General features: G+C 39.4%; 1 protein-coding gene across 12 annotated transcripts in view; it reads right to left on the bottom strand.

Moving 5' to 3' along the window:
• Bbs9 (Bardet-Biedl syndrome 9) overlaps positions 1-13558 on the bottom strand; it is a 408032-nt gene that overhangs the window by 181876 nt on the left and 212598 nt on the right. For 11 of the 12 annotated variants that reach the window (XR_003484647.2, XM_027411687.2, XM_027411681.2 and 8 more), the window contains one exon: positions 7454-7606. Coding sequence is in view for 11 of the 12 variants with exons in the window: in XM_027411687.2 (XP_027267488.1) it covers positions 7454-7606 (153 nt within the window). In the remaining variant the exon portion in view is untranslated. Of the gene's footprint in view, positions 1-3720; positions 4342-7453; positions 7607-13558 lie in introns of those variants that run through there. The other variant, XM_027411688.2, reaches the window with a different exon arrangement.

The following is a 13558-nucleotide window of genomic DNA, read 5'->3' as shown; positions in this document are numbered from 1 at the left end:
CTAAGAAAAGCTCCCCTATTTTAATTTGCCCTACCAATTAGTCTTGCTTTGACTAGCAAAACGGAGATGAAATTCTTATAACTTGAAAGAGTTGATTTCCCAAAGCTTTTCTGATGAATGAGATGAATATGAGCATTCAGTGATGGCACAGAGACCAAATCTCAACAGAAGTTAACAAGTTGACCAAAGCCCTCTTCCTCTGATAGTCAAGTTTCAGTACAGTACCAGGATTTGGGGAACTACCTGAGAGATCTTACTACTCTCATAGGTGAATGCAAAACAAACTAGAAGATTACAAATATGTACATATACACGTGAGTGTGGGCAAAAATCTCACACACAGCTCCTTTTCCATGAGCCTGACCATACTTATGCTAAAGAAAATCTCGGTGTCTAATTCCCACCTGGCAATGATTACAAAAAAAGTTGTTTCAAAAAGAAAGATTTCCCTCACCCCAAATTCTAGAATGCAAACTAAGTATTAATACTGTACTCAGCAATTAGAAAAATCTCTCCTCACTGGAAGCCAGATCTTTCCCATGTACATACATCATGGGTTGACTGCCTGGCATGATGCTGTGGAACCCTCTCCTTGTTTCAGCCATAGGCTGAAAATAGGAGAGTTGGCTACACTCGGTCAAGCAGATAACAAAAATGAGAGAAAGAGAGAGGAAGGAAAAGAGAGAAAAGAGTGGAATGGAAGAGAGGAGAAGGAAAAAAGGACAGAGGAGGGGAAGGGAAGGAGAGAGCAGGGAGGAGAGGAGAAAACTGATTGGCCACTACATCAAAACTCAGAACTATCTTAATGCATCCTGAAGCCAATGGCTCACTTGCTGGGAATCTAAATGACAAAGACACTTGATTGCAAAGTGCAGTTTCTCCATGAGAAGTCTCTTCACCTGCAGTTTGCTTGGCTACCAGTTAACCAGGACACTCTTTCCAGAAAGAAGCCCTCAGGCTTCCCAGAGGAGCTGTAAGTAACCAGGGCTGCAGTGTTTTCCCCAGTCTTGGGAAAAAGCATGTGGTACGCACCTTTGTGTAGTTCTACCCTGCACTGTATTCCAGTCATCCTGGTCCACACAATAAGATTAGAAAGCAGGCCAGAACCAGCTAAATTAATGGAGATACCCAGTGCAAACTAAAAGTGCAGGGTCCACGGTTTGAAAACACTAAGAATTTCAGACAACTGTTGTGGAACATGAAAGCAATGACTGTACAAGCCACACAAAGCCAACCCTGAATCAGTGTAAGAGGAGGACATATAAAAAGACTGGGTGATAATGCCACCTCTGAAAGAAGCATGTGGCCAGCATTCAGCAAGTCTTACCATTGTGGAGACAGTAGTGACAACAGTCACTTTAAATAAGTCCTGAAAAAGTAATTAGAGAAATCCTCTTCGGACCATAATGGTGGATGAATAAGATTTTAATGACAATAAAAAATACAGATTATAGGAAGAATTCAATAGTAAAAAGCTTGTACAGCACATGAGGCCTTAGATTCAATATAAACATCCCACTTACAGCATTTTAATTTAATGCATTGTGCTAATAGTAATGCTAAAAGAAAGAGACTAGACCTTGATTCCCTCACTTCTCCAAATACACAGATGCCCTGTTATTCCTGTGATCTGCACTGATCACAACATGGGAAGCACAGCACAGGTGGAGGCTTGAGAAGTGTGTAAGTGCCAGGCACAGTAGAGCACACATTTGATCCCAACACAAAGGATGCAGAAGCAGACAGATCTCTTTTTGAGTTTGAGGTCAGCCCGTTTTACAAAGTGAGTTCTGGGACACTGTTGAAAGGGATAGGGGGAGGGCTTGAACATTGGACCTAAGGCACCAGATAAATTAACCAGTCTGGCCTGCTAGGTGATGAGGTATTTGGGCCAGTGATCCCAACTATCTGAAAGCCAACTGCCAAGTATGTGAATAAACACATCTAGGCCACACTGTGTCCAGATGAGCTATCAGACACCTGAGTAAGTCCAAGCAATGTGAGGAAAGCAAGCAAGGCCCCAGAGGAATGGCCCAGCTGATCCACAGAGTCAGGAACAATAAATGGCTAGTTTTTATTGCTGCATGCACTAAGGTCTGAGATGCTTTGCTATCTAGTAGAGCTATTAAATGATATAGGTAGCATTTTAGTCAGTGGGAAAAAGAACACGTTATGTGATAAGCTGGGGCTGAACAACTGAGCTCACCATTTTTGGCAGGGAGATTAGATTCTCACTAAATTGAATAATAAAGTCCAGATGGACTTAAAAGTATATAAAGAATTAGTATAAATGCTAAAATAAATTCTAAGTTGTTACCTCTGCACTCCTGACATTTGGAAGGCTATCTATGCTAAGCACAGGAACTTAAGGCAAAGAGATAGATTTTTACTGTGAAAATATTTTAAAGATTTTTTTCATGTTAACAGACATTAAAATATGGGCTAGAGAGATGTCTCAGTGGTTAAGAACACTGACTGCTCTTTCAAATGTCCCAGGTTCAAGTCCAAGCAGCTCACAACTGGCTATAACTCCTGTTCCAGTGGATCTGACACCCTCACACAAACATACTTTCAGGCAAAGCAATGATGTATATACAATACAAATAAATAAACAAACAATTTTAAAAAGACATTAAAACAAAAAAGCAAATGAAAACTTTGTAAAACTTTTTTTTACATATGATTGCATGAAAGATTAACCTTTTATACACATTGCAAGAAAGATTTACATTTAAAGTACTTTATGTATAATGAAGCAATCATAAAAATTACTACTAATGTATTCATCAGAAGAAAAACATGAACAACTTGATAGAATAATGAACAAAAGGCACATGTGACGTAAATCACACACAAACCACAAATAACCACATAAAATCTGAAAAATGCTCAGCTACAGTGGTTAGCAAGGAAAGAAAGAAAGAGTAAAATGGCATCCCAGTGACCCATCGGTTAAAAATTATAGTGACCCAAACAAGCATGGATACCTTTACAACAGGCATTTGTGGCTGGGTATATAGCTGTGTGATAAAGTACTTGACTAGTATACACAAGGCCCTAGCTTCTATTCCCAACCTAGGTTCTATTCTATTTTCTGGATCTGGCTATCCAGAAAAAGGCAGTGGGAGGGAAAAGAAGGGAGAAGGACAGAAAGCTTCTATTTGATGGTAAAATTACCATTTAGTATAATAGTTCTGCAAATGAGACTGAGAGTGTGTGTACATGTGTGTATGCATGTGTGTGTGTGTGTGTGTGTGTGTGTGTGTGTGTGTGTGTGTGTGTGTGATGTTTTGAAGCAAATTTTTTTGGAAACAAAATGATCAGAAGTCAGCCACCTGGGTTCATAAGCCTTATGCCCTGTTGGGAGCTAAATTTCAGGGCTTGGCATGAGATCCTAGGCCATGCTTGGCAGGCCACATAGTTAACCTTTACATAGCAGCTTCTTAGACCCTCAGCTCAAGAAAAGAAACAATTTGACCCAGTCCTCCACCCACAGGCTCAGTCAACCTGGGCAACCCTTCCTGGACCTCTTACTCATAAACTCTTTACCCTGCCAAACATCCTTTTTGTGGCTTCCTAATATCCTGCCTATACTAACACCTGGCTCACAAACAACCCATTCTACGCCTCCCCATATCCTGCTCTGCCGACTATATAAGCTAGCCTGAGAAAAGTAAAGTTTGCCACTTGATCAGAATCCTGTCTTGTGGTCGTTCTTTCTGTGTCTCTTGTCCCCATTCCCTATCCCTGACACTCTTGCCCCAGGTTGACATCCTGCAGGTCGGGACAATGCCCCTTCCTTTTTGTACCTTCTCTGTAGCCAAAAACCTTCTGGGAAGATTGGCTTAAAGGATTTTGGGATACACTCCTAAGTATACAAGGTTTTCATCATTCTTACTTAAGGTCTTAATTTGTAAGACTGACATATAGCATAGTCCCAGAAAGATGATATATTACTGTAATTTCCTTTGCTGATCAATTAATAGCACCATGTTTGAGATGGCATAAAAAAATAATCACATGACTACCAAGAGTATTTACCACAAGCAGTTAAAATTTGTTGAGATCTTGTATACCAAGTACTACTCAAAGCAATTTATGTGTTTATATATGTACACAGTCACAACTCCATAGAGGATATGCTAGGTATACCATTATTCTATAAGTGGGGAGACTGAGGCTTTTGGAAGTAAGTCTCATCTTCTTTTTGATTGTTCCAAGTAGTTTGCCAGAGATCACAGTTTGAAAGAAGTAAATGAATGACGTAGATCACAGGCAGACTGACTGGGCACAGAGTCCTTAATTCTCATATTCCAATATGTCAGAGATCCATCCCGAGCCCTGTGATGGGTAAAGGTCATTGTCAACGTGGCTGGATTCAGAATCACTCAGGAGACACCTCTGGTGTCTGCGAAGGTGTCCCGGGAGAGACTTAATTAATGAGGGAAGACTCACCCCCCAATGTGAATAGATCTCATGTGCTAAGTCCTAGACTGAACAAAAAGGGAGAGCAAGGCAGTGAGTTGATCACCAGCATCCAACTCTCTCAGCTTCCTGAATGCAGGTACAATATGACTGTGGGGCCTCACACCTGGTTCGCATGACTCCCAAGTATAGAGTTCAGGGGACAATGTTCAGGAAGGGGCTCACTCTTCTCACTATGGATTCTGAGATCAAACTCAGGCCATCAGGATCAGGCCATCAGGATCTTTTACCAAATGAACCACCCCACAGGCCCTAAAGGAATATGTGGGGGGGGGTTCAGATTTTTTTTATTTGAATTAGAAACAAGATTGTTTTACATGACAATCCCAGTTCGAATATGTGTTTTAAGGGAGAAAAAAAATTACCTTCTATAAAATAGTGCTCAATAGTTCCGATAAAGGAAATGAAAATCAAAACTCGTCACGCTTCTGTCCCATCTGCATGGAGGCATTTCAACAGAAGACTGGTTCACCATTACCTACAGCACACACAACCTCACTAAAACAAAAGCAGAACAGATTTTCTCTGCCAAGAATTTACAGCTGTACAACCTTCATGGCTATGTCAGTTTGCCTGAGTCCTCCAATTATGCCATATAGAAAAAAAAAATTCCATCTCTCAGCACCTTTTGAACATGCTAAAATAACACAACCATGAAAAAAGTTTTCTGTTTTCTTCTTTGTAATGATGCCTTCATCAAAAGATGGTTTGAAAAAATTTGTCTTTATAAATGGCAAGAGAATGGTCATTCATAGAATAAATATTAACTGTGTGGAGACATATACTACACTGCGAACACAATGGGGAAAAAACACTGTAATTTAAGAAAAATGCTGTTTCTTCCTCTGTATTCACACAAGAATATTATCACTGCTTCCTTAAACAGAGACACCTGAGAATCACCCAGACACAGGTGTCAAGGGGAGAGAGCACACATTTCAATCGACAGCTCAAGGCTCTTCTCTGACTGCTGCTGAGACTGTCAAAATGGCACTAGGATCAACAAAACTGAAAGCATGCTTCATGAGAAAGAAAGAACTCCAAAAGGGTAACAGATCTAATTTCAAATTGCTATAACAGGAAAACACTGTAAAGATCTAATAACACATCATGCATGTTGGTGCACATCTATAATACAAGTACTTTGGAGGAACATTAACTTTGGAGATCTGCCTGGGCTACAAAATGAGATCTTACCTAAAAACAATGAACCTTATAGTCATAGAATAGTTGTGCCGTGGAGAGTAAAATGAGGCTTTAGTGTAGACTGATCCTTTACTTGTTTATTTAACCTACGAAGAAAATCATGTTTGGAGACTAGGCAAAGAACCCAGCTGACTAAACATACATGTGAGACACTGAGGTATGTTAGATCCAAGTAGACCTATGCAAAGGGATTTTCCTCAGGGTCAGACTCAACCCTGAAGGTACTATGGCTTTTCAGTGTCAAGCAGAAGATACCTCCCTCTGAACTATTATTGTTCAGGAAGATCCCAGCAGTCTCCAAAACAACACAGACTATTGGCATTGCCTGTAGTTACCCACATAACTATATGTTAAGACCCCATTGCTGAAGATACCATCCATTTTTGACTGCAGGAAAGACAGGACTCTATCCCAAACTGACCAGAAAACCTCCTCCCTGCTAGTTAGTTTTCACAGTGCCAGAAGTTGCTATAAGGGATTCTGTGGGATAAAGGACATGAATGACTTTTCCTAGTACTGGATCCTGCGTGACACAGCATCAACCTAATAGGCAAGAAGTTCCCACTGGAACAATGGTGGCATGACTGCTATGGAGTAACCAACCACTTTCTGATTGGATTTAAAGCATGTTCCACAGAAAGTTCATGCCTGTTACTGTAAACATGGTCAAAAGCCCCTTGCTACGGAGGTCATAAGCCCTAGTGCAGAACACACTATTGTTATTTTGGCAAATGGCCATATTGTGAAATTGCCTTCTAAATATTTATGTTTATACCCATAGATCTGGGATGTACTCAACTTTGGCCAGACACACTTTCATTTGCAGTAGGCAGCACTCAACACAGATACTCATAGCTGGCCAAAATGCTGTGAGTTCTCAGCTCTACATGGGATCTTTATCAACCCATCTCCTTCCCCTGCCCCATAAGGCTCAGGGTGTATCATGGAAAAGAAAGTGGAAATAATATATGAAATGCTGTATTCTGAACATTACATAGCTGTTGCACTCATGAACTCACAGTAGCTGTGGTTTTCTACACAAGTCCTGGACAAGAACACACCAGTCAGAACTCCAGCACAAATGGAGGAGGGGCTAGCTGAGGGAAAGGAGAGTCATCCTTCTTTGGGGATGTGGTTATGATTAGGTTGTCCACGGGCCAGTGGGTGCCACCAAAGCTGTGCACATTTGGGCAACACTAATCAGACCTAATAGATTATTTTTTTAAGAGGAAGGCATTGGGGGATTGGGGGAAGGGGAGGGTGAGGGAGAAGGGATTGACCTATGAAGCAAGCTTGTTCCTAATTTGAACTAATAATAAATAAATAAATAAATAAATAAATAAATAAATAAATAAATAAGAGGAGGGCATGAAGGAGAAAGATGTGTTGATGGGGCCTAAGGGGAGTTGGACTGAGAAAGCAGGTGGTGGATATAATTACATTTCATTATATCATGTATGAAATTAACAAAGGCTACTTTTTAAATGGTGAGATATTTCTTTTTATCAACTGTGGTTCATCTATACTGCAGGACTCTGTGCTGTAAAACACCCTGTAACCACTGAAAAGGAACAGACCTCTTCACCCACATGGGAATGTCCCTAGTGCATACAGAGAGGGGAGAGAGGTGCACAGACACAAGCAGTGTGATGCTCTTCGTGTGTTCTTTCACCCTCACAAATCATCTCCTTACAAATGTAATCTATAAGACATTTCTGGAAAGACACCAGTAATAGACAATTGCTGCCGATATGACACTGACCTGCTTGTACGTTCCATCTAGCAGGGTGTCCAGGTGTTGGAGTGGGGCAGGTGTCTTATCTCTGAATCTTGTTAGAAGCCGGCGCTGGATGGCCCGAAATTGCACAGCTCTTTCAGATAAAAGTTCTTCTAATTTTTCACCATTTATCCGCAGCTATAAGGAATAATTTCTTTCATTGGGGTTAAATAGATACAATAAAGGAAACTCTGTCTCAAAAAAAACAAACTCCAAAGAGGAGAAAAAGGATGCTTAAATTAAAAATACATACAATGCAATAAAAGTTTGAGAAGAGCTGAACAGATTTAGACAGTTTACAGAGAAATGGGAACTAGGACTATACAATATTCAGTACCTGACTACATAAACAGCAAGAGACTAGGTAAATAGAAACTCAGAGAATAAACCACAGTATCACTGGGGATGGATTATCTTTAACATGTTTCATAAAAACAGGCTGCATAGAAAATTTTTAACTTCTTTTTTCATTACAATAAACTAAATAGCAGGGAGAATAAAAGTTTAGACACAGAAGCACTAGAACTGAATTCATTTTTATAATCCCAGTTTTTTGCTGGGCGTTGGTGGTGCACACCTTTAATCCCAGCACTCGGGAGGCAGAGGCAGGAGGATCTTTGTGACTTCAAGACCAGCCTGGTCTCCAGAGCGAGTGCCAAGATAGGCTCCAAAGCTACACAGAAAAACCCTGTCTCGAAAAACCAAATAACAATAATAATAGTCCCAGTTTTTTATTGCTTGAATTAGAAGCTACTGACACACATTACAAAAATATGCAAATACACACAGCACAAAAATGACAAATCACTAATTTAAAAAAGGCAAACAAGTGGCTAGGGAGATGTCTGGGTGGGTAAAGCATTGCATAAACATGAAGACTGGAATTTGAATCCTGAGAATGCCGAAAACATGAGGCAGATGCGGTGGCGTCCTGTAGTCCCAACCCAGTGACAGAGAAAGGGCATCCACGGGACAAGCTGGCTAGCCAGAGTCACCAGAATTGGTGAGCTTGCCCTGATAAATGGAGTGGAGAGGAATCAAGGAAGATATTTAATATCACCAGTCATCTCCCAGCATACATGTACATCCATTTTCATACACCCTGTTTCATTACTTCTCTATCACTGTGACAACACACTAAGATGAACATAACTTGCAATAGAAACTGATTAATTGGACTCAGGGTTCCAGCATTTTGGATTCCATGACAATGAAGTGAAGGCATGGCACCATCACAGCTCATACCACACTGCAGCACAGATAGGAAGCAGCATAGTGGAGATGACAGGAGGCTGAAACATCGAGACCAGCCCCACAACACACCTCCAACAAGGCCAAACATACTAATCCTTCCCAAACAGTTCCTCCAAATGGGGCTCGATGAGCCTATGGGGGCCATTCTCATTCAAACAACCAAACATGCAAATTGGTATACATACATGAATACACATATGTGTGTACACTACATAAATACACACATACAAAATTAATTCTACATGATTGAATACTGTAAGCAAAGTGATAAGAAAAATAGCAAGTAGCATAAAGTAATAGTAATATGTATAGGCAACAATTATGCCACAGTGCCTAGAGAGCATCTACAAGCCCATGTAAAAGGCCTTACAGGCCAACGGGAATCAGCAAGGAAAAGGAGGAAAATGGGAACATTTTTACCACAAGAGTTAGTGACATCTTTATTTATTTATTTTGTGCAAGAGTCTCATCACATAGCCCCCCATATGCACAAAAAAATGACCCTAAATTCAAGATGCTCTTGTCTCAACCTCCATGGACCTGAATTATAGGACTGTATCAGAAAGGCCAGCCCACTAACCCACAATAGCTCTTAAACAATAGCCTTTGATCCAACAATCCCACTGCTAGGAATTTACTTAAAATATATGCTTACATACACATGTAAGGATATTCATAACAATGTTCTATTGTTATTACACTTAGATATTAACAATCAAAATGCCCATCAAGAGGAAACAAGATTAAATAAAGGAATACTGTGCAAAGTGTGTATTGATATCAGTACTCTCTAATGACATACTAAAGCAAATAAAAGTCACAAAATGGACAGTTACAACACAATGTTGTCCATGTGTGTTTCCAAGTAAAACTGAGTATTAGCATAGCTCTGAATAAAAGAATATTTCTAGAAAGATATGTATTACCAATAGCAGCCTCCAAAGAGAGGACTGACAGGCTAGGGAATGAGTAGCCTTCTCCTGACATTGAAATATAATACTAATGAAAGAAATCCAGTCAGAGTCCTCCACCTCCACTTTGGTTTTTTTGAGACAGGGTTTCTCTATGTAGACCAGGCTGTACTTGAACTCAGAAATCTGCCTGCCTCTGCCTCTGCCTCTGCCTCCCGAGTGCTGGGATTAAAGGTATGTACCACTGCCACTCAGCCAAAGTCTCTTAAAGAAAAATACCTTTTATTATCAAAAATTAAGTGGCAAACTAAGGAATTACAATATCAATAGACACACTAACACAGAAAATGGAAAATAACATGGGGTCAACAACTAATGTCTGCTAAGAAAATTAGTTCCTCCAAGCTATGAGGCCACTAATTGGTTACCCAATACAAAATGGTCAGCACTGAACCCCCCCATGCACACACAGACAAAAACCAAAAACAGACTCAGAAGTTTGCATATATATATGTATGTATGCACATATGTATACCAAATGAAAAGAAGCTATCAGTTTGAGAGCAGGGAAACATGGGAGCAATTAGAGTGAGGGAACATGACAGGGGCTAGAGATGGAAAGAGAATGAAGGAAATAATATAATTAAATGTTTTAATTTTAAAAATGTATTTGACCGTTGCCAGGATAAGGAAGTTGGGAATCAGTAGAGAGGAGAATGACAGGGTACAGGTGACCTGATCAAGGAAATAGGAAAAAATGGGGCTCCTTGGGGAAGGGGAGAGAAGTAAATACAGAAAAGGGGGAAGATAATAAAGGGGAATAGCAGGAAACAAATGATTTGAGAGGGGAAAAGGGAAGGAAACTCTTTAGGAAAGATGGAGAAGTAAATACAGAAGGAGGAGATGGATAAAGTAAAAACAGGATGTCTAGAAAAGCCACAGAACTCATGCTATTAACTATTTAAAAAAAAATTTAATACACATAACTCCATGCATAAATGTATATATTTTAATGATACTTTCTCATCTAGGCTGATGATACTCCCACCAAGAGCCAAAGACCACCTATTAAAAACTCCAGTACCACACATGAGAAGCCCTCTCTTGAATTGTTTGCCAAGACTGTTCAAGAGACTCTCAAAACATACAGCCTTTTGATGCTACCCTTGGTTACCCACTAGAGGACACCATTCACTTCAGAAACAGAGCCCAGAAACTCCTGAACTGGAACTCAAAGTCTCCTCCCAGAGGACTATCTTTCATGATACCATAAGGCATGATATGAGCTTCCAAAGGAGGGAGGATACCTGTGAACCACATTGACAACCAGCATGGCAAAATAACACTAGGGTGCAGTAGTGGCATGCATACCTTGGTGGTAACCAACAGCTCTCTAGTTGAACTCAGTGCTAGTGAAGTCTGGTTACAGGAATAGAACCCACAACCACTGATTTACTAAACAGCACAATCCCTATGAGCAATCTATTAACATTTGTCCTTATACCCACAGATAAGTGTCCCCTCCTCAAGGAAACTTGTCTTTGCAATAGATGGAGACCTTTGCAGAAACCATATCCAATCACCATGCAGTTGTGCATCCAGTACTGTTAGATACATTTACAAAACACTGCCACACCTAAGGCTCAGAGAATATTTCAGAAGAGGGGATAGAAAGACTATAAGAGCCAGAGGATCAGGGAGTTTTCTATAAGATTGTGTCTCCTAGTAATAACAGTAGTTACATCCAGAAGTCTCACCAATGAGCTGAACAAGGAAACCACTAACAGACCAGCCAAAGTGGATGGGGAAAGCTTATGAGGCCTCGAGCCTACACAAAAACTATAGGCAACTGAGGAAAGCTGAAAACAGGAGAGGTAGTCCTCCCAAGCAAAGAGTGCACCAACTGGTTTATTCAGTGCCAAACAGTCAACATTGAAAACATAAATGCAAGTAACAATATATGGACTCAATAGTTACCCAGCTCAAAAATGCAGATAATATAATTTAGCAAAATCATAGGAGAAAAATTTCCCAACTTAAAGAAGGACATGCCTATAAAGGTACAAGAAGATGACATAACACCAAATAGATTGGATCAGAAAAGAAAATCCCCCTCACCACATAACAATCAAAACACTAAGCATACAGGACAAAGAAAGAATATCAAAAGCATCCAAGGAGAAAAGGCCAAGTAACATATAATGACAGACCTATTAGAATCACACCCATCCTCTCAGTGGAGACACTAAAATCCACAAGGGACTGGACTGATGTCTTACAGACTCTAAGAGGCCACAGATGCCAGCCCAGACTACTATACCCAGAAAAACTGTCAATCACCATAGATGGAGAAAACAAGATATTATAACAAAGTCAAATTTGAACAATATCTATTCACAAATCCAGCCATCTGAAAGGTACTAGAAGGAAAACTCAAACCCAAGGAGGTTAACTACACCCATGAAAACACAGGAAATAATACCAGCAAAACCAAAAGAAGGGAAGCACATAAGCAAAAAAGAAAGAAAGTAAGAAGAAAGAAAGAAAGAAAGAAAGAAAGAAAGAAAGAAAGAAAGAAAGGAGAAAGAAACACACACATGCCACCAACAACAAAACAAGAAATAGCAATGATTTGTCATTGATATCTCTCAATATCAATGGATTTAATGTCCCAATAAAAAGTACAGGCTAACAAAATAGATATAAAAAACAGGCTTTATTCCTCTACTGCATACAAGAAATGCACCTCAACATCAAAGACAGACATTGCCTCAGAGTAAAGTGTTGGAAAAAAGATTTTTCCAATCAAATGGACCTAAGTGCTTAAGCAAGCTGGTGTAGCTATCCTAATATCTAACAAAATAGACTTCCGTCCAAAATTAATCAAAAGAGAGGGAGAAGGGCACTTTATGTTTATCAAAGGAAAAATCCATCAAGATGAAGTCTCAATTCTGAACATTTATGCCCCAAATACAAGGGCACTCACATTTGTAAAAGAAATATTACTAAAGCTTAAATCACACATCAAACTCCACACAATAATAGTAGGTGACTTTAATACCCCACTCTCACCAATGGACAGGTACTAAACAGAGAAATAACACAACTAACATACATTATGACTGAAATGGACCTAGCATATCAACAGAACATTTCACCCAAACACCAAAGAATATACCTTCTTCTCAGCACCTCATGGAACCTTCTTAAAAATTTATCATATACTTGGCCACAAAGTAAGTCTTAGTAGATACAAAAAAAATGAAATAACTCCCTTTATCTTATCATTCCACCATGGATTAAAACTGGATTCTAACAACAAAAGAAACAACAGAAAGCCTACAAACTCATGGAAACTGAACAACTCTCTACTGGTTAAGGAAGAAATAAAGAAGTTAAAGACTTCCTAGAATTCAACAAAAATGACTCCACAACATACCCAAACTTACAGGACACAATGAAAGTGATACTAAGAGGATAGTTCATAGCACTAAGTGCCTTCATGAAGAATTTGGAGAGATCTCAAACTAGCAACTTAACAGCAAACCTGAAGGTTATAGAACAAAAAATCAAACATACCAAAGAAGAGGAGATGGTAGGAAATAATAAAACTGAGGACTGAAATCAATCAAGTAGAAATAAAGAGAAAAAATACAAGGAGTCAATGAAACAAAGAGTTGGTTCTTTGAGAAAATCAACAATATAGACCAACCCTTGTACAAACTAAAAGACAGAAAGAGAATATCCAAATCAACAACATCAGAAATGAAAAGGGACATAACAGACTTCCAGGAAATTCAGAGAAGTATTAGGTTATCATACTTCAAAACGTATACTCCATAAAATTGGAAAAATCTAAAGTAAATGGCCAAATTTATTGATAGACAACAGTTGCCAAAGTTAATCAAGATGAGATAAGTAATTT

This window comes from Cricetulus griseus, chromosome 4 (genome assembly GCF_003668045.3).
Source record: "Cricetulus griseus strain 17A/GY chromosome 4, alternate assembly CriGri-PICRH-1.0, whole genome shotgun sequence".
NCBI lineage: Eukaryota > Metazoa > Chordata > Mammalia > Rodentia > Cricetidae > Cricetulus > Cricetulus griseus.
The sequence above is the reverse complement of the archived record's forward strand: the minus strand, read 5'-3'. Positions and strand labels throughout refer to the sequence as shown.